The 20,941-nt window shown below is 47.6% G+C and overlaps 1 protein-coding gene across 5 annotated transcripts in view; it reads right to left on the bottom strand.

Annotated features, from left to right (window-relative positions):
- Positions 1-20,941, bottom strand: part of LOC109881656 (adenylate cyclase type 2-like) — an 82,176-nt gene that overhangs the window by 2,144 nt on the left and 59,091 nt on the right. For 3 of the 5 annotated variants that reach the window (XM_031814486.1, XM_031814493.1, XM_031814481.1), the window contains exons 7-25: positions 20,646-20,757; positions 20,119-20,246; positions 18,529-18,687; positions 18,259-18,391; positions 17,968-18,156; positions 17,679-17,719; positions 16,847-16,906; positions 14,802-14,879; positions 14,454-14,523; positions 12,477-12,574; positions 12,237-12,321; positions 11,352-11,489; positions 9,599-9,703; positions 9,136-9,320; positions 8,753-8,867; positions 6,219-6,377; positions 2,489-2,635; positions 2,269-2,376; positions 197-311 (exon numbers count right to left, since the gene is read on the bottom strand). In XM_031814486.1, coding sequence (XP_031670346.1) covers positions 197-311; positions 2,269-2,376; positions 2,489-2,635; positions 6,219-6,377; positions 8,753-8,867; positions 9,136-9,320; positions 9,599-9,703; positions 11,352-11,489; positions 12,237-12,321; positions 12,477-12,574; positions 14,454-14,523; positions 14,802-14,879; positions 16,847-16,906; positions 17,679-17,719; positions 17,968-18,156; positions 18,259-18,391; positions 18,529-18,687; positions 20,119-20,246; positions 20,646-20,757 — 2,225 coding nt within the window. Of the gene's footprint in view, positions 1-196; positions 312-2,268; positions 2,377-2,488; positions 2,780-6,218; positions 6,378-8,752; positions 8,868-9,135; positions 9,321-9,598; positions 9,704-11,351; positions 11,490-12,236; positions 12,322-12,476; positions 12,575-14,453; positions 14,524-14,801; positions 14,880-16,846; positions 16,907-17,678; positions 17,720-17,967; positions 18,157-18,258; positions 18,392-18,528; positions 18,688-20,118; positions 20,247-20,645; positions 20,758-20,941 lie in introns of all 5 variants that reach the window. The other 2 variants (XR_004206886.1, XM_031814494.1) reach the window with 2 other exon arrangements.

Genomic DNA, 20,941 nt, shown 5'->3' with positions numbered 1-20,941 from the left:
ACTGGGTATCACAGGGCCAGGAGTGTTTTGTTCTATAACTAGAGCTCACAATTTCTCCTGACCAGGTCAGGTGCAGGTGTTCAGGAAAAACTCTTAGCACTAGAATGAAACGCAAATAAAGATGGATGGAACCGAACGCATTGCAGACGTAATGGGTAGTTAATGAATATAGTTCATGTGCCCAAGCTTTACTCACCCACACGCAGTCTAAAACTGTTGAAGGAGTGTCTGTTGATGCCATCCAGCTTGCCAATGAGGGCAATGGCAAACTCGACCATGTTCCCCATCTGTGCCTGCTGCCTATCTCGGTCCTGAAACACAGTTCATCATAAAGTCCACACACAGGACACTACTACTTACAGTTAAAGTTGGAAGTTTACATACACTTAGGTTGGAGTCATTAAAACTTGATTTTCAACCACTCCACAAATTTCTTGTTAACAAACTATAGTTTTGGAAAGTCTGTTAGGACAAGCAATTTTCCTAACAATTGTTTACGGACAGATTATTACACTTATAATTCACTGTATCACAATTCGAGTGGGTCAGAAATGTACATACCCTAAGTTGACTGTGTCTTTAAACAGCTTGGAAAATTCAAGAAAATTATGTAATGGCTTTTAGAAGCTTCTGATAGGCTAAGTGACATAATTTGAGTCAATTGGAGGTGCACCTGTGGATGTATTTCAAGGCCTACCTTCAAACTCAGTGCCTCTTGGTGACATGGGAAAATCAAAAGAAATCAGCCAAGACCTCAGAAAAAAAATTGTAAACCTCCACAAGTCTGGTTCATGCTTGGGAGCAATTTCCAAACACCTGAAAGTACCATGTTCATCTGTACAAACAACAGTACGCAGGTATAAACACTATGGGACCACGCAGCCGTCATACCGCTCAGGAAGGAGATGCGTTCTGTCTCCTAGACATGAATGTACTTTGGTGCGAAAAGTGCAAATCAATCCCAGAACAGCGAAGGACCTTGTGAAGATGCTGGAGGAAACAGGTACAAAAGTATCTATATCAACAGTAAAACGAGTCCTATATCGACATAACCTGAAAGGCCGCTCAGCAAGGAAGAAGCCACTGCTCCAAAACCACCATAAAAAAGCCAGACTACGGTTTGCAACTACACATGGGGACAAAGATCGTACTTTTTGGGAAAATGGTCTGATGAAACAAAAATAAAACTGTTTGGCCATAATGACCATCTTTATGATTGGAGGAAAAAGGGGGTGACTTGCAAGCAGAAGAACAACATTCCAACCCTGAAGCAGGGGGTGGCAGCATCGTGTTGTGGGGGTGCTTCGCTGCAGGAGGGCCTGGTGCACTTCACAAAATAGATGCCATCATGAGGACGGAAGATGATGTGGATATATTGAAGCAACATCAAGACATCAGTCAAGTTAAAGCTTGGTCGCAAATGGGTCTTCAAAATGGACAATGACCGCAAGCATTACTCCAAAGTTGTGGCAAAATGGCTTAAGGACAACAAAGTCAAGGGTTTGGAGTGGCCATCACAAAGCCCTCAATCCTATAGACATTTGTGGGCAGAACTGAAAAAGCGTGTGAGCAAAGAGGCCTACAAACCTGACTCCGTTACACCAGCTCTGTCTGGAGGGATAGGCCAAAATTCACCCAACTTATTGTGGGAAGCTTGTGGAAGGCTACCCAAATCAAATTGATTTATATAGCCCTTCGTACATCAGCTGATATCTCAAAGGGCTGTACAGAAACCCAGCCTAAAACCCCAAACAGCAAGCAATGCAGGTGTAGAAGCACGGTGGCTAGGAAAAACTCCCTAGAAAGGCCAAAACCTAGGAAGAAACCTAGAGAGGAACCAGGCTATGAGGGGTGGCCAGTCCTGTTCTGGCTGTGCCGGGTGGAGATTATAACAGAACATGGCCAAGATGTTCAAATGTTCATAAATGACCAGCATGGTCAAATAATAATAATCACAGGCAGAACAGTTGAAACTGGAGCAGCAGCACAGCCAGGTGGACTGGGGACAGCAAGGAGTCATCATGCCAGGTAGTCAGGGAATTTTTACTAAGATTAAATGTCAGGAATAGTGAAAAACTGTTTAAATGTATTTGGCTAAGGTGTATGTAAACCTCTGAGTTCAAATGTACATACACAACTTTATCTATACTGCGCCATTAACCAGGTTTTATGGTAAAGTTCTATAGTATAGAAAATCAAAAGGTATGCACAGTTGCATGCTGTGTAACCCCCCTCCCAGCCACATGACCTAGGTCAAATAGTAGCTACCTGGTTATTCTCCTGTCCTGGGGTGCCACTCAGCCCTGCGGCTGCCATATAAGTGCTTCCGATGGTCTTGATCTTCTCAACTCCACTGAACTTGGGCTTGGACAGCAGCTGTGTGTGGGTAAACAAGTGGATGTGTGAGCCAGGGTTAGCTGTGTACTTATTTCTATTACTGGGACATGTGCAATTTTTGTTTGTTGATGGCTGCCATCGGTTCTCTGACCTCATCAAAGTCTGCTATGATCTCATTGAGGAGCCTCAGACACTCCAGACCTTCCTTGTTGATGTCACATTCCGTGTAGAACTCTTTGAAGTCCGGTACCGAGGCGAACATCACGCACACACAGTCATATGACTTGTAGTACAGATCCTGAGGAGGAAGGAGGTGTACAACTTAAGAGGCAATGCCATGTAGTAACACTAAGCAGAAGAACATAGACATACACTTCACAACAGAGATACAGGGAGGTTTCAGGTTCACACACACACAGTCATATGACTTGTAGTACAGATCCTGAGGAGGAAGGAGGTGTACAACTTAAGAGGCAATGCCATGTAGTAACACTAAGCAGAAGAACATAGACATACACTTTCACAACAGAGATACAGGGAAGTGTCAGGTTCACACAAGAAATATTAGGAGACATTAGAGCACAGAGCCACATCTTTAAGAGAAAGCTAATTCAGAATGCTGAGACAGACACCACAACAGTTCCTTCAGTGCCAGACGTTCCTAACTGTTTTCACTGTGTTGACGTCTGGCAAGGAAATGGCCAGTGATTAGGCTGTATAAGAGGAGCCAATGTTAAACAGGGCCTCTAAAACCCATTCTCTGGGAGAGAGGGAGCCCATCGAAGTCCCATGCTTCTGCTCCTAGATGTCAAATCTCTGAGGAAAACTTCAAAGCATATTTATTCTTGGGTTTTTCTCATGCTTTTTGTTGTGTTTGATTTGACACTGTGCCATCCATTGGGATTACTATTGTCAGGTATATGCAGTGTTCAAGCTAAGCTGATGAACACTCATCTTTAACTGAAGCAGCTTCAGTAGACTACTTCTCAGGCTGTAGCCTACATGTCAAACACAAATAGCTGTTCTGTTGTGTTTGTGCTTCCAGAAAAACATGTCAAGAGGAAATAGTTCAACCAGATTTATACAAATTATTTTCTCCATCACTGACTTAAAGACCTTAGTCAAAGTGTATCAGAGTGTCCATGGTGATTTAGAGGTAACACATAACCCTGTGACTGGGCTGTGGAGGGCCGGAGTGAGGGAGACATCATAGTGGAGGGGATGTCCATAGCCTTCAGCGGTAAATGTAGGCTAAGCTCTGAATTTCTGAAAGTTTGTCATATCTTATGAAGTAAGACAAAAATATATTACAGAGTATTGTCAAACTTCAGAATAAATATTGTTAATTTCTTTGAACTTTTATTAAGTACCTCTGCTTATCAGTGGTTTGTCTAGTGTGTTTATGTCTGTATCATGTGGACTATGAGAGTGGCTGAGAGTAGGGGTAGCAGGAGTTGAGGACGTTGAATGTGGACTATGAGAGTGGCTGAGAGTAGGGGTAGCAGGAGTTGAGGACGTTGAATGTGGACTATGAGAGTGGCTGAGAGTAGGGGTAGCAGGAGTTGAGGACGTTGAATGTGGACTATGAGAGTGGCTGAGAGTAGGGGTAGCAGGAGTTGAGGACGTTGAATGTGGACTATGAGAGTGGCTGAGAGTAGGGGTAGCAGGAGTTGAGGACGTTGAATGTGGACTATGAGAGTGGCTGAGAGTAGGGGTAGCAGGAGTTGAGGACGTTGAATGTGGACTATGAGAGTGGCTGAGAGTAGGGGTAGCAGGAGTTGAGGACGTTGAATGTGGACTATGAGAGTGGCTGAGAGTAGGGGTAGCAGGAGTTGAGGACGTTGAATGTGGACTATGAGAGTGGCTGAGAGTAGGGGTAGCAGGAGTTGAGAACGTTGAATGTGGACTATGAGAGTGGCTGAGAGTAGGGGTAGCAGGAGTTGAGGACGTTGAATGTGGACTATGAGAGTGGCTGAGAGTAGGGGTAGCAGGAGTTGAGGACGTTGAATGTGGACTATGAGAGTGGCTGAGAGTAGGGGTAGCAGGAGTTGAGGACGTTGAATGTGGACTATGAGAGTGGCTGAGAGTAGGGGTAGCAGGAGTTGAGGACGTTGAATGTGGACTATGAGAGTGGCTGAGAGTAGGGGTAGCAGGAGTTGAGGACGTTGAATGTGGACTATGAGAGTGGCTGAGAGTAGGGGTAGCAGGAGTTGAGGACGTTGAATGTGGACTATGAGAGTGGCTGAGAGTAGGGGTAGCAGGAGTTGAGGACGTTGAATGTGGACTATGAGAGTGGCTGAGAGTAGGGGTAGCAGGAGTTGAGGACGTTGAATGTGGACTATGAGAGTGGCTGAGAGTAGGGGTAGCAGGAGTTGAGGACGTTGAATGTGGACTATGAGAGTGGCTGAGAGTAGGGGTAGCAGGAGTTGAGGACGTTGAATGTGGACTATGAGAGTGGCTGAGAGTAGGGGTAGCAGGAGTTGAGGACGTTGAATGTGGACTATGAGAGTGGCTGAGAGTAGGGGTAGCAGGAGTTGAGGACGTTGAATGTGGACTATGAGAGTGGCTGAGAGTAGGGGTAGCAGGAGTTGAGGACGTTGAATGTGGACTATGAGAGTGGCTGAGAGTAGGGGTAGCAGGAGTTGAGGACGTTGAATGTGGACTATGAGAGTGGCTGAGAGTAGGGGTAGCAGGAGTTGAGGACGTTGAATGTGGACTATGAGAGTGGCTGAGAGTAGGGGTAGCAGGAGTTGAGGACATTGAATGTGGACTATGAGAGTGGCTGAGAGTAGGGGTAGCAGGAGTTGAGGACGTTGAATGTGGACTATGAGAGTGGCTGAGAGTAGGGGTAGCAGGAGTTGAGGACGTTGAATGTGGACTATGAGAGTGGCTGAGAGTAGGGGTAGCAGGAGTTGAGGACGTTGAATGTGGACTATGAGAGTGGCTGAGAGTAGGGGTAGCAGGAGTTGAGGACGTTGAATGTGGACTATGAGAGTGGCTGAGAGTAGGGGTAGCAGGAGTTGAGGACGTTGAATGTGGACTATGAGAGTGGCTGAGAGTAGGGGTAGCAGGAGTTGAGGACGTTGAATGTGGACTATGAGAGTGGCTGAGAGTAGGGGTAGCAGGAGTTGAGGACGTTGATGTGGACTATGAGAGTGGCTGAGAGTAGGGGTAGCAGGAGTTGAGGATGTTGAATGTGGACTATGAGAGTGGCTGAGAGTAGGGGTAGCAGGAGTTGAGGACGTTGAATGTGGACTATGAAAGTGGCTGAGAGTAGGGGTAGCAGGAGTTGAGGACGTTGAATGTGTGGACTATGAGAGTTGCTGAGAGTAGGGGTAGCAGGAGTTGAGGACATTGAATGTGGACTATTTGAGAGTGGCTGTGAGTAGGGGCAGTAGGAGTTGAGGACGTTGAATGTGGACTATTTGAGAGTGGCTGTGAGTAGGGGCAGTAGGAGTTGAGGATGTTGCTGTAAGAATGCAGTGGCTCTGTCTCTACCATGCTGACACAAAGATGACATCACAAATCACAATTCCGATGAAGGCGCTGATTCATGGAGCTGTGGGTTGGTAGGTGGGGTGAGACAGGCACTGATATACGGTACAATGATCCATAGAAGTGGGACCGTCCTTACCCTGGGGGTTCCATCCCTTAACCACACTACTGGAAATCATAATAAACCATTTACGGGTAAATCCAAACAATTCCACGACTAAGTGCTTCCCACTAAGCTTTAGTGAGTGCAGGCCAGTGGAGATGGGACCCCAGTGCAGATAGGAGGAGGAGGGGAGGATGAGTTGGACTCAGTCGACTACCAGTCATCCATCCTGGACTCCTACCTTGTACTTCTCAGTAAGTAAAGTGTTTGTGAGGAATCCCACCTCGTTCTTTTTATTCTCCCCAACAAACAGCGCAGCCACATGGGCCGGCAGCACGTTCTCCAGGAGCAGGCGGTTCAGGTTCTCCCTGGTCTCAATCTCATCCTGCTCCGTACGGTTCTTGTTCTTCAGAAGGAAGTCCTGACGGAAGCATGACTCATTCTACGGGACAGAAGTGATGTGGTCATTTAGTAGTAAAAGGAAAGAGGGGGGTAGAGGAAGAGGGGGGGTAGAGGAAGAGAGGGGGGTAGAGGAAGAGGGGGGTAGAGGAAGAGAGGGGGGTAGAGGAAGAGAGGGGGGTAGAGGAAGAGGGGGGTAGAGGAAGAGGGGGGTAGAGGAAGAGGGGGGTAGAGGAAGAGAGGGGTAGGGGAAGAGAGGGGGGTAGAGGAAGAGAGGGGGGTAGAGGAAGAGGGGGGTAGAGGAAGAGGGGGGTAGGGGAAGAGAGGGGTAGGGGAAGAGAGGGGGGTAGAGGAAGAGAGGGGGGTAGAGGAAGAGAGGGGTAGAGGAAGAGGGGGGTAGAGGAAGAGAGGGGTAGAGGAAGAGGGGGGTAGAGGAAGAGGGGGGTAGAGGAAGAGAGGGGTAGAGGAAGAGGGGGGTAGAGGAAGAGAGGGGTAGGGGAAGAGAGGGGGGTAGAGGAAGAGAGGGGTAGAGGAAGAGAGGGGTAGGGGAAGAGAGGGGTAGGGGAAGAGAGGGGGGTAGAGGAAGAGAGGGGTAGAGGAAGAGAGGGGTAGGGGAAGAGAGGGGTAGGGGAAGAGAGGGGGGGTAGAGGAAGGGGGGGTAGAGGAAGAGAGGAGGGTAGAGGAAGAGAGGGGTAGGGGAAGAGAGGGGGGTAGAGGAAGAGAGGGGGGTAGAGGAAGAGAGGGGGGTAGAGGAAGAGAGGGGGTAGGGGAAGAGAGGGGTAGGGGAAGAGAGGGGTAGGGGAAGAGAGGGGGGTAGAGGAAGGGGGGGTAGAGGAAGGGGGGGTAGAGGAAGAGAGGGGTAGGGGAAGAGAGGGGTAGGGGAAGAGAGGGGTAGGGGAAGAGAGGGGGGTAGAGGAAGGAGGGGGGTAGAGGAAGGGGGGGGTAGAGGAAGAGAGGGGTAGGGGAAGAGAGGGGGTAGAGGAAGAGAGGGGTAGAGGAAGAGAGGGGTAGGGGAAGAGAGGGGGGTAGAGGAAGAGAGGGGGGTAGAGGAAGGGGGGGGTAGAGGAAGAGGGGGGTAGGGGAAGAGAGGGGTAGGGGAAGAGAGGGGGGTAGAGGAAGAGAGGGGTAGAGGAAGAGGGGGGTAGAGGAAGAGAGGGGTAGAGGAAGAGGGGGGTAGAGGAAGAGGGGGTAGAGGAAGAGAGGGGTAGAGGAAGAGGGGGGTAGAGGAAGAGAGGGGTAGGGGAAGAGAGGGGGGTAGAGGAAGGGGGGTAGAGGAAGAGAGGGGGGTAGAGGAAGAGAGGGGTAGGGGAAGAGAGGGGGGTAGAGGAAGGGGGGGTTGAGGAAGAGAGGGGTAGGGGAAGAGAGGGGGGTAGAGGAAGGGGGGTAGATGAAGAGAGGGGTAGAGGAAGAGGGGGGTAGAGGAAGAGAGGGGTAGGGGAAGAGAGGGGTAGGGGAAGAGAGGGGGGTAGAGGAAGGGGGGTAGAGGAAGAGAGGGGTAGAGGAAGAGAGGGGGGTAGAGGAAGAGAGGGGTAGGGGAAGAGAGGGGGGTAGAGGAAGAGAGGGGGGTAGAGAAGAGAGGGGTAGGGGAAGAGAGGGGGGTAGAGGAAGGGGGGGTAGAGGAAGAGAGGGGTAGGGGAAGAGAGGGGTAGGGGAAGAGAGGGGTAGGGGAAGAGAGGGGTAGGGGAAGAGAGGGGGGGTAGAGGAAGAGAGGGGTAGGGGAAGAGAGGGTGGGTAGAGGAAGGGGGGGTAGAGGAAGAGAGGGGTAGGGGAAGAGAGGGGTAGGGGAAGAGAGGGGTAGGGGAAGAGAGGGGGGAAGAGGAAGAGAGGGGTAGAGGAAGAGAGGGGTAGGGGAAGAGAGGGGGGTAGAGGAAGAGAGGGGGGGGTAGAGGAAGGGGGGGGGTAGAGGAAGGGGGGGGTAGAGGGAAGAGAGGGGTAGGGGAAGAGAGGGGTAGGGGAAGAGAGGGGTAGGGGAAGAGAGGGGGGTAGAGGAAAGAGAGGGGTAGGGGAAGAGAGGGGTAGGGGAAGAAGAGGGGTAGGGGAAGAGAGGGGGGTAGAGGAAGAGAGGGGTAGGGGAAGAGAGGGGTAGGGGAAGAGAGGGGGGTAGAGGAAGAGAGGGGGTAGGGGAAGAGAGGGGGGTAGAGGAAGAGAGGGGTAGGGAGGATTAGGGGAAGAGAGGGGTAGGGGAAGAGAGGGGGGTAGAGGAAGAGAGGGGGGTAGAGGAAGAGAGGGGGGTAGAGGAAGAGAGGGGGGTAGAGGAAGAGGGGGGTAGAGGAAGAGGGGGGTAGAGGAAGAGAGGGGTAGAGGAAGAGAGGGGTAGGGGAAGAGAGGGGGGTAGAGGAAGAGAGGGGTAGGGGAAGAGAGGGGTCAAGACAATGAGAGAAGAACAGAGGCCAACAAAGAAGAGGAACATGTCCTGACCTGTTGTGAGATGATGAGCATGGTGACCAGGAACAAGGTGATGTATATGCAGCTCATCACCTCAGGGTGTTTGACCAGCCCCAATGCTCTTAGGATGGTCCCAGAGTCCTCAGTTCTGGAACACAGAGCTCAGGGGTTAGAGGTAATCTAAAGTAAAGCTCAGTATAAACCAGGTAGGATATAGTACCAGGTGTTTGATGCACAGTACAGAACAGGGTTGGGGTCAATTCAGTAAGTGGATTGAAATTCAATTAATTAATTGAAACAACCTTCATAGAAAACAAATCAGAAATGACTTAATAATATATAAATGTTCCTGAATCACTTCTTGAATTGAAAACTGAATCTACCCTAGGCCTGGTACACAACACATGCTATAGTACCTGTTTTCATTGAGTTGGTTGTAAAGCATTTGTCCATAGCAGCTGAAGAGACCAGCCTTGGCGCTGAGGATGATGATGTAGTAGGCTGTGGAGGCCAGGGTGAGGAAGACCACATTAAGCTCAAAGCTCCCCCTCAGGAACACTCCACAAGCTATGAGAGCCAGGATACAGCTGAACACAGAGTACTGAGAGAAAGATGGGGAGAGAGACCGAGAGAGAGAGCGAGAGATAATGGAGTAAGGAGACAATGAAAACCATCAATGGAAAGTGCCAGTTCTTCATTTCAATGTTTATTATTTGTAATTGATTATATTTATTTGAAATGGCAGAGTATATATTTGCAAACAATAAAAACACTGAAATGGAAAGTATAATTTCATAACTGTGTGTTGCAAGCGTGCCGTGCTCTATCAACTGAGCTACAGAAGACCTGTTAGTGAGGGATATTGTAGGCATCACTCACCGGCAGGTAGAACAGGCTGTCTGGATGCTGCTCACTGGAGTTGTCAGATGGAATCAGATCAGGGTTACCATTGATATCACACGGTGACTTTATCTGGATGAAGCACTAGAGGGAACAAGAAGATTTCATTGACAGTCAACAGCTAAGTGGGTCTGACTGAAAACAAAAAGGCTGTGAAGCATGTGTTATTGGCATGTCTGTTGATGACTTGATGTTCTTCTTACAATAACAAGCTAATGCTCTTGTTGCTATTTCAAGTTTATGTAATTGCATGTACACGTTAGGGCATTCTGGTCTATGTTTAATCAGTGAGATAGTGAGTTGTTTTTTATTTGATTTCACCTTTATTTAACCAGGTAGGCTAGTTGAGAACAAGTTCTCATTTGCAACTGCAACCTGGCCAAGATAAAGCAAAGTATTGTGACACAGACAACTACACAGAGTTACACATGGAGTAAACAATAAACAAGCCAATAACACAATAAACAAGTCAATGACACAGTAGAAAAAAGAGGAGGTAAGAGAGGAGGTAGGCAATAATAGGCCATAGGAGCGAATAGTTACAAATGAGCAGATGATGATGTGCAAGTAGAGATACTTCGTGTTTAAAAGAGCAGAAAAGTAAATAGAATAAAAACAGTATGGGGATGAGGTAGGTAGATTGGGTGGGCTATTTACAGATGGACTATGTACAGCTGCAGTGATCGGTTAGCTGCTCAGATAGCTGATGTTTAAAGTTGCTGAGGGAAATAAAAGTCTCCAACTTCAGCGATTTTCCAATTCGTTCCAGTCACTGGCAGCAGAGAACTGGAAGGAAAGGCGGCCAAATGAGGTGTTAGCTTTGGGGATGATCAGTGAGATAAACCTTCTGGAACGTGTGCTACGGGGTGGGTGTTGTTATCGTGACCAGTGAACTGAGATAAGGTGGAGCTTTACCTAGCATAGACTTATAGATGACCTGGAGACAGTGGGTCTGGCGACGAATATGTAGTGAGGGACAGCCGACTAGAGCATACAGGTCGCAGTGGTGAGTGGTATAAGGTGATTTGGTAACCAAATGGATGGCACTGTGATAGCCTGCATCCAGTTTGCTGAGTAGAGTGTTGGAAGCTATTTTGTAGATGACATCGCCGAAGTCGAGGATCGGTAGGATAGTCAGTTTTACGAGGGTAAGTTTGGCAGCGTGAGTGAAGGAGGCTTTGTTGCGAAATAGAAAGACGATTCTAGATTTGATTTTTGATTGGAGATGTTTAATATGAGTCTGGAAGGAGAGTTTACAGTCTAGCCAGACACCTAGTTATTTATAGTAGTCCACATATTCTAGGTCGGAACCGTCCAGGGTGGTGATGCTAGTCGGGCGGGCGGGTGAGGGCAGCGAACGGTTGAAAAGCATGCATTTGGTTTTACTAGCGTTTAAGAGCAGTTGGAGGCCACGGAAGGAGTGTTGTATGGCATTGAAGCTCGTTTGGAGGTTAGTTAACACAGTGTCCAAGGAAGGGCCAGAAGTATACAGAATGGTGTCGCCTGTGTAGAGGTGGATCAGGGAATCACCCGCAGCAAGAGCGACATCCTTGATATATACAGAGAAAATAGTCGGCCCGAGAATTGAACCCTGTGGTACCCCCATAGAGACTGCCAGAGGTCCGGAGAACATAACCTCCAACTTGACACACTGAACTCTGTCTGCAAAGTAGTTGGTGAACCAGGTGAGGCAGTCGTTAGAAAAACCAAGGCGTTGGTTGCGTTAACTTACCAGGTTGAAGACTGCTAGGATGATGATGACCGCAGTGGTGATAGTGACCAGAGGGAGGCGCACACACGGCCTCTTGACCACTGCATCGGACACAGCAGGCAGCCACTGGCAGGACGACAACTTCTCCGGAAACAAGCGCTGAGGGGTGGGAGGAGCGAGGCATCCAGCCATGGGAGAGGAGGAGTGGATAGGAGGGGAAGGGATGAGTGTGTATATGGGGGGTGAAATGCATGGAAGAGACAATGTGTGACTTACTAACACAGCAGCACTGAATGTTCAGTCTATTTTCAGAAAGATAGGATAATACACTGAGTGTACAAAACATTAGGAACACCTGCTCTTTCCATGAAATAGACTGACCAAGTGAAAGCTATGATCCCTTATTGATGTCTCCTGTTAAATCCACTTTAAATTAGTGTAGATGAAGGGGAGGAGACCAGTTAAAGAAGGACTTTTAAGCCTTGAGACAATTGAGATATGGATTGTTTATGTGTGTCATTCCGAGGGTGAACAGTCAAGACAAATGATTTAAGTGCCTTTGAATGGGGTATGATAGTAGGAAGGTGTTCCTAATGTTTTGTACACTCTGTGTGTCTCTGACTACTGAATGTAATAACTACACTGCCTGTCTGTCTGCACCATGGCATTGAGATGGTATGCACCAGCTGTCAATGGCCACATAACGTCAATGTACAACTTCACAGGAAAAGACCCGGGGATAGATGGAATTGCTTATGCATCCAAGCCAGAAAGCGTGTTTCCACTGTCACAGTAAGAAATACACACAGTACACACACAGTACCCCACCCCCATACACAGTCAACTAAGCCTTGCCCTGTCCAGAAATAGGGCTTGTTGTGACCTAAACCTAAAACTCCCACTGACCTGCAGGTGACCTGCGAAACAGATGCCCAGGGTCAACAGGAGGACACAGGCCAGCACTCCAAACGACATTCCCAACATTTTGGAACTGAGGGATGAAGAAGGGAAAGATCCAACACTGAATCCCAAAACTTCAAATAATGGTTGTCATGCCATTATTGTTTCCATGGTTTAAGAGGAACAACTATTATTACTACCGGTTGAGAAATACGTTTCTTATAGTCACAAGGGAAAATCACTCACTCTTTTGTCACAAACATCTGAACCACAAAGATGCAGAAGAAGATGAAGGTGGCACAGCCAATGTAGTGCTTGAACATGGGCAGATCAATGGCTCGGTACTGGGGAGGAAAGAAGAAGTCATGTTTGAACCTCTCACAAATACTAAGAACACAGTTTTTACAGTATGTATAGTGCATTCGGAAAGTATTCAGACCCCTTGACTTTTCCCACTTTTTGTTACATTACAGCCTTATTCTAAAATTGATTTTAAAAAAGCATTTCCTTATCAATCGACACACAATACCCCATAATGACAAAGCAAAAACAGGTTTTTAGAAATGTTTGCAAGTTTATTAAAAACAAAATAAAAATATTGCATTTACATTAGCATTCAGACCCTTTACTCAGTACTTTGTTGAAGCACCATTGGCAGCGATTACAGATTTGACTCTTCTTGGGTATGACGCTAAAAGCTTGGCACACTTGTATTGTGGGAGTTTCTCCCATTCTTCTCTGCAGATCCTCTCAAGCACTGTCAGGTTGGATGGGGAGCGTCTATGCACAGCTATTTTCAGGTCTCTCCAGAGATGTTTGATCGGGTTCAAGTCCATGCTCTGGCTGGGCCACTCAAGGACATTCAGAGACTTGTCCCGAAGCCACTCCTACATTGTTTTGGCTGTGTGCTTAGGGTTGTTCATCTTTCCCTTGATCCTGACTAGTCTCACAGTCCTTGCAGCTGAAAAACATCCATACAGCACGATGCTGCCACCACCATGCTTCACCATAAGGATGGTGCCAGGTTTCCTCCAGACGTGACGCTTGGCATTCAGGTCAAAGAGTTCAATCTTGGTTTCATCAGACCAGAGAATCTTGTTTCTCATGGTCTGTGAGTCCTTTAGGCAAACTCCAAGTGGGCTGCCATGTGCCTTTTATTGAGGAGTGGCTTCCGTCTAGCCACTCTACCATAAAGGCCTATTTGGTAGAGTTCTGCAGAGATGGTTGTCCTTGTGGAAGGTTCTCCCATCTCCACAGAGGAACTCTCCCCCTTCTCCCCCGATTGCTCAGTTTGGCAGGGCGGCCAGCTCTAGGAAGAGTCTTGGTAGTTACGAACTTCTTCCATTTAAGAATGATAGAGGCCACTGTGTTCTTGGGGACCCTCAATGCTGCAGAATTTTTTGATACCCTTCCCCAGATCTGTGCCTTTACACAATCCTGTCTCGGAGCTCCTAGGACAATTCCTTTAACCTCATGGCTTGGTTTTTGCTCAGACATACACTGTCAACTGTGGGATCAATTGAATTTACCACAGGTGGATTCCAATCATTTGTAGAAACATCTCAAGGATGATCAAAGGAAACAGGATGCACCTGAGCTCCATTTGAAGTCTCATAGAAAAGGGTCTGAATACTTATGTAAAAAAAGGTATCTGTTTTTCTTTTTAATACATCTGTTAAAATTTCTAAAAACCTGTTTTTGCTTTGTCATTATGGAGTATTGTTTGTAGATTGATGAGCAAAAAAAAAGATTTAATCAATTTAAAATAAGGCTGTAACGTAACAAAATGTGGAAACAAGGAAAGGGGTCTGAATACTTTCTGAAAGCACTAAGAACAGGTGTGGTCTGTGTAGGCTAATCAGAGATATCAAGAGATTGATTCCAATATAACATTTAGCATGTTGTAAGGGTTAGGAACTAAAATGTCATGTATGAATATTTTTCTTTATACTGTATCTTACATAAAGGCTATTGACATTGCCATTGTACAGATGTACATGTTGTATATTAGGACAGTAAGGCTCCTTTCCACAGTGTATAGAGACCATAGAGTCTGTCAATTGGTAGTTACATGTAGTTATTCCAGAGACAACTGATATATTTCTTCACATTGTATCTATAAGGTTCTAGAGATTTTCAGTGTGGAGATGTACCTACTACAGTGTATACTAGGACAGCAATGCTCCTCTCAACAGTGTCTAGACAGCTCTGAGACAGACTCACCTGTTTCTCCAGCTCTTTCTTAGGGAACCACACAGCCAGACTGCTAGTCTCCTCAGACTTCACCCACTGCCTGGAGGTCACATGGGGAGAGAGTGTGAGGAAAAGTGTGTGAAAGAGTGCGTGGGTGTGTGTGAGTGAGTGCAAGCTCTCTATTTTTACAACTCAATATCTAAAATACATTTTCTGCAAACTTTGACTCATCTTTGTCAATATTATTCCCAATTGGCTAAATAAGACTTTTCTCAGGGGATATGTTGGTGGCTAGGAAGAGTTCAGGCTTAAACTTGTAGTCCTACCTAGTGACTATTCTCTGAATGTCTTGACTATTTAGTGACTATAGAGACTCACTTGCTGCTGAGCTCATCGATGGTGGTGGTCATCTCATTGTGCAGCTCCTCATCAAACTTGCTCTTCTGGGACTTGTTCCTGTAAAACCCTCAGACAATAAGGAAGAGGTAGACTAGCAGACACACAGAGGCCAACAGACAGACGCAGACAGACCGACCGACACGCAGACCGACCGACACGCAGACCCGACCGACACGCAGACCCGACCGACACGCAGACCCGACCGACACGCAGACCCGACCGACACGCAGACCCGACCGACACGCAGACCCGACCGACACGCAGACCCGACCGACACGCAGACCCGACCGACACGCAGACCGACCGACACGCAGACCCGACCGACACGCAGACCCGACCGACACGCAGACCCGACCGACACGCAGACCCGACCGACACGCAGACCGGCCGACAGACTGACAAGCAGACCGACAGACACGTAGACAGACAGACCGACCAACCGACACGCAGACCCGACACACTGACCAACACGCAGACCCGACCGACACGAAGACTGACAAGCAGACCAACTGACATGCAGACCGACTGACACGCAGACCAACCAGCAGACCGACACGCAGACACGCAGACCGACACGCAAACCGACCAACACGCTGACTGACCGACCGACACTCAGACCGGCCGACACGCAGAGACAGACCGACCGACACGCAGACAGACCGACCGACATGCAGACAGACTGACCGACACGCAGACCAACCGGCACGCAGACCGACCGACACGCAGACCGACCGACACGCAGACAGACTGACCGACACGCAGACCAACCGGCACCCAGACCGACCAACACGCAGACAGACCGACTGACTGTCACGCAGACAGACAAACAAACCGACCGACAAGCAGACAGACCGACCGACACGCAGACCGACCGAAACGCATACCGACCGACACGCAGACCGGCAGACCGATCGACCGAAACGCAGACAGACCGACCGACCGACAGGCAGAGAGACCGAACAAAACGCAGACAGACCAACCGACGCGCAGACCGACCGACGGGCAGACCGACCGTCACGCAGAACGACCGACACGCAGAACGACCAATACGCATACGGACCGACATGCAGACGGACCGACATGCAGACGGACCGACACGCAGACGGACGGACCGACCGACCAACACGTAGACATACAGACAGACCGACATGCAGACAGACAGACCAACTGGCACGCAGACAGACGGACCGACCGACATGCAGACAGACGGACCGACGGCCACGCAGACGGACCGACCGCCACGCAGACGGACCGACCGACCGCCACGCAGACAGACCAACTGACAGGCAGACACGCAGACAGACAGACCGACTGGCACGCAGACAGACAGACCGACAGACCGACACGCAGACAGACAGACTGACTGACACTCAGACAGACAGACAGACACGCAGACAGACAGACAGACTGACACGCAGACAGACTGACACGCAGACAGACAGATGGATGCTGGTAAACCAGCCAAGATCATGCAGGTTATTCAGTTCCAGTGTGCTGTGCAGGGAGGCAACTGGTTTAGGCCATTCTCAGCATTAGTGGAAACAGAGAGAAGGGGGGTGGGTGTGTGTCATTCATTCTATAATGTGTGTGTGTGCAGGATGTTGTGTGTTAATTGAACTCGGGTGACTGAACAGGAGTCTCCCAGCAGTACCCCTGCTCTGTGCCCCCTGCCCCACCAGGAAGGAAACATACACACAGACACACAAAGACAGACACACACACAGACAGAGAGGCACACACACGGTATTTATAACAGCACATAACTCCAGTAGGAAAACAAAAAGACACTTTTTAAACACTTAGTAGAGAGTGGTTACTATGCCCTGCTTGCTTTGTAAAGGCGTGGGAATCCCTGTGATGCCCTGTTACACAGAAGAGGGAGGCAGCTCTAGGCAGTATGGGGGGGGGGGGGGTGTTAACCCAGAAAGAAGGGTTGGAGGTTAATGGTGCTGTGAAACATCAAGATTCTCCTCCTCCACTCAGAAGGGAGCAGTTGTGTTGTGAGCCATGCTGGCTCCACTCACTTATAGGTGCTGAGCAGAGGGGCGGGTGAGGAGAAGGGCTCCTCTACAGACTCATCAAAGCTGTCAGGGACCAACAGTGAGAGATAGATACATTCAACATGGTGACATCGTTGTCGCTGTATGGGACTGTTGTGTGTTGTATGTGAGGATTCATGTGTGCTAAAACAACAAATGTCTGTCTCCGTAGAAAGGATCAAATATTAATAAAGCTTGTATTGTAACTGAATAAAGAAACGATTTTGTTTTTATTAAACATTACATGAAGAGGGACTGTTCCTGACCAAATGAAAGAACATAGGAAGGGCCACCGACCACATCGGAAGCAACACAGCCGGTTCCTGTTAAGTGTCCATTCACAGTATCTGTGTCCACTAGAACCACAGCTGAGACAAAAGGTCTTTCGGGGCAATTTTCTTATTTCCCTATCCTGTCTACTGCACTCATGTGGTTCAGCTTTTGTCAGTAAGGAGGAAAAAGAGACAACCTCTAAGCCCTTTGCGACCAAACTTGATGACCTTATAAAAAGTAAATGTGTTTGTGTTTTTATATACAATACATGTAACATTAAGTGGACTTACAAATTGCTTAACATTTACTGTACAGTGACTGATGTTGTTTGCATTTGGTCATTCAAAAAAAGAACTGGCTTCCTAAATACACCTCCACAACCATAAACACCCACTGTATCAACAGACTGATGCATAGCAGGAGTACCAATCCAGTAAGGAGAGTCTGACGTCACCACTCTGACATGATGCCAGTTCAGGGCTCTTGTGAACACATAAACAAATGAACTCATCCTCTCTGCGTTCTCAGACTTGGCCTTCCTTACCTCTCAGTGATCTTCGAGTGAGTTGTGCGCAGAGGGATGTCCTAGAAACATTTTAAAAAACAACTGTTGTTAGACACATCGTGCGTAAAACAGAAAGAAGTAAAGCAGCATTTAAATATGTCATCAACAGTCGCATCAGTCTTCCACAGGAAATAGTGATGCTTGTAGCAATACATTTCAACCTGTTATGCTTGATTTGATGTGTAAAGTGGACTATTTCTGTTAGAGGAAGTATGTCTGGTAATCTTTTCATCAGTTATAATGCAGTGGCCCCCCAGCTGTCACTCACCTTGCAGCGTGATTTTCCATTGACCACGGTGTCTTGGGTGTACCCCTCTCTGCTCTGTAGGTGGGCGAAGGGTTTGACGGCGCCCCAGGACTCCAGGTAACGGGTCATTCTCACTGACGCCCGCATCTTCAGCCCGTCATTCACACGCGGCTTGGGCATGCTGTGGCTGTTCAGAGCCTGGTTCTTAGACTGATGACACACACACACGTTAACGAGGAGTACAGTCTCACATATACAGATAAGGCCCTTGTCAGGGATTCTGGAGGTAATGCATTAAATGAGGTAGCTCACCCGAGGATCGATGACAAGGTATGTCTGTATGTTGAGCTCCTTCAGGTAGGCATCTCTTAGCCCACCGTTCCCCTCCTCCACCTCATAGGCCTTGTTCAGGTGCTTCAGGGTGGCGTCAGTGATGTGGACACGCCTGATCAAGACAAAGATGGGGGTTACTATTAGTAAAATGGACTGACTAGGACTAGGTTACTACTAGTAACTTAATAATGAATGCCACCATTAGGATTAAAGATTTACCATACATGGTTAACTCAACTACTAACATACCCAGGTAAGCCTCCAGACTCCATATAATTGGCCAGGGTGACGTCATGTGACCAAACGTCAAACTGCCACTTGCGGAGGCCAATCACACCGCAGAGCACGTTGCCGGAGTGCACGCCCACTCTCATGTTGATGTCCACACCTGTGGCCTCGCGCACTCGTCTGAGGGGCAGGATCAGAATATGTCAGATGTGTGTGTGTGTGTTCATTTTGGTTTCCCTGGGATTCCTTCTTATTGCTTTGACATCAGAGCCAGCTGAACAAATCAACTTTCCTTCTTGTCATAACATGCGCACACATGCATACTGACGCCGTAGCTGCTGCTACGGTCTATTATCTATACTGTTGCCTTGTCACTTTACCCCTCCCTATATATACAGTACATAACTACCTCGATTACCTCGTTCCCCTGCACATCGCCTCAGTACTGGTACTTCCCGTATATAGACATGTTATTACCTCGTTCCCCTGCACATCGCCTCAGTACTGGTACTTCCCGTATATAGCCATGTTATTACCTCGTTCCCCTGCACATCGACTCAGTACTGGTACTTCCCGTATATAGCCATGTTATTACCTCGTTCCCCTGCACATCGCCTCAGTACTGGTACTTCCCGTATATAGCCATGTTATTACCTCGTTCCCCTGCACATCGCCTCAGTGCTGGTACTTCCCGTATATAGCCATGTTATTACCTCGTTCCCCTGCACATCGCCTCAGTACTGGTACTTCCCGTATATAGCCATGTTATTACCTCGTTCCCCTGCACATCAACTCAGTACTGGTACTTCCCGTATATAGCCATGTTATTACCTCGTTCCCCTGCACATCGACTCAGTACTGGTACTTCCCGTATATAGCCATGTTATTACCTCGTTCCCCTGCACATCACCTCAGTACTGGTACTTCGTATATATAGCCATGTTATTACCTCGTACCCCTGCACATCGCCTCAGTACTGGTACTTCCTGTATATAGCCATGTTATTACCTCGTACCCCTGCACATCACCTCAGTACTGGTACTTCCTATATATAGCCATGTTATTACCTCGTTCCCCTGCACATCGCCTCAGTACTGGTACTTCCTGTATATAGCCATGTTATTTTTATATGTTATTGTTACTGACTGTGTATTTATTCCTTGTGTCACTTTCTATTTTGCATTTCATTTATCTTTAACTCTGCATTGTTGGAAAAGGAACCATAAGTAAGCATTTCACTGTTAGTCTACACCTGTTGGTTACGAAGCTTGTAACAAATTAAATGTGATTTGATTGTCCAACAGGGCAGAGAGAAGCCATGATAAAGCCTTCCTTTGACAGACCCTCCAGTCCTCCACAACACCTGATTATAGAACTAACTCACTCTCATAACCATCATTGACCCAGACAACTCATGTTAACACATACTACTTAGGCCAGAAAGTCCCCCTTGCGTTATACAATAACACTACCCTCCCTACCCGACTTTAACACATTTGATTTACTATACGCTATTTATCTCACAATCTAATGAGAATACATGTTGCTAAAGTCCTGGAACTAACCAGAAGGATCACATGTTTTAGTAATTGTCTTCCCTCCAGAACTCACTTGATGGCCTCACACATGTCCAGACCCATCTTCACACAGTTCTTGGCATGCATGGGCAGGGAGACAGGCAGGCCAGACACACAGTAGTAGCAGTCTCCCAAAATCTTGATTCTCATGCACTCGTTCTCCTGAAGAATAAAATAGAAAAATACCACAGACCATGAAGACCATCCAAGAAGCAGACATGTCAACTGGATTTAGCATTAACACAAACAAGGTATCAGAAGTTCTCCTGAAGAACCAAACACACAACACATCCATACGTGTCCAGCCCAAGAACTACATGTACTTGTTTTTAACTATCTGAGGTTATTTGTATCATGAAATGCACTCTATAAAATAAATATATTATTAGAATTATTATGATGAAGCAAGCACTGATTAATGCCACATAACAAGTGGATTATGCATTACTACACTGTCGTGTTATCATAATAAGCGTAAAAGTGTAGCTAAATATGAAATAAAAGGTGAAAAGTCAGTGTTCATTTAATTAAAGGTGCAAATATTACAAATTATTAACTCACCTTTGCAATCTGGTCAAACTTCCCAAACAGCTCGTTGAGCATGATGACCAGCTCCTTCGGAGAGCAGTCGCTGGCCAATCGGGTGAAGCCCACAATGTCAGCATACAGAATACTGTAAAAAGAGAAAAGCCAAGGGTGTGTTCATTAAGACACACGGTTTCCAAAGAAAACAATAAATATTCATTATTGGACAAGTTTAGATGGTCCCTCCCTGTTGCACATAGTTTCCAAGCATTTTCTTGCGTTTCATGCTTACTGATCACGACCGACCCAGGACATATGGGGTCAAGACATCA

This window comes from Oncorhynchus kisutch, linkage group LG3 (genome assembly GCF_002021735.2).
Source record: "Oncorhynchus kisutch isolate 150728-3 linkage group LG3, Okis_V2, whole genome shotgun sequence".
NCBI classification, from domain to species: domain Eukaryota; kingdom Metazoa; phylum Chordata; class Actinopteri; order Salmoniformes; family Salmonidae; genus Oncorhynchus; species Oncorhynchus kisutch.
Note: the sequence above shows the minus strand (reverse complement) of the source record. Positions and strands in the feature narration are given on the sequence as shown.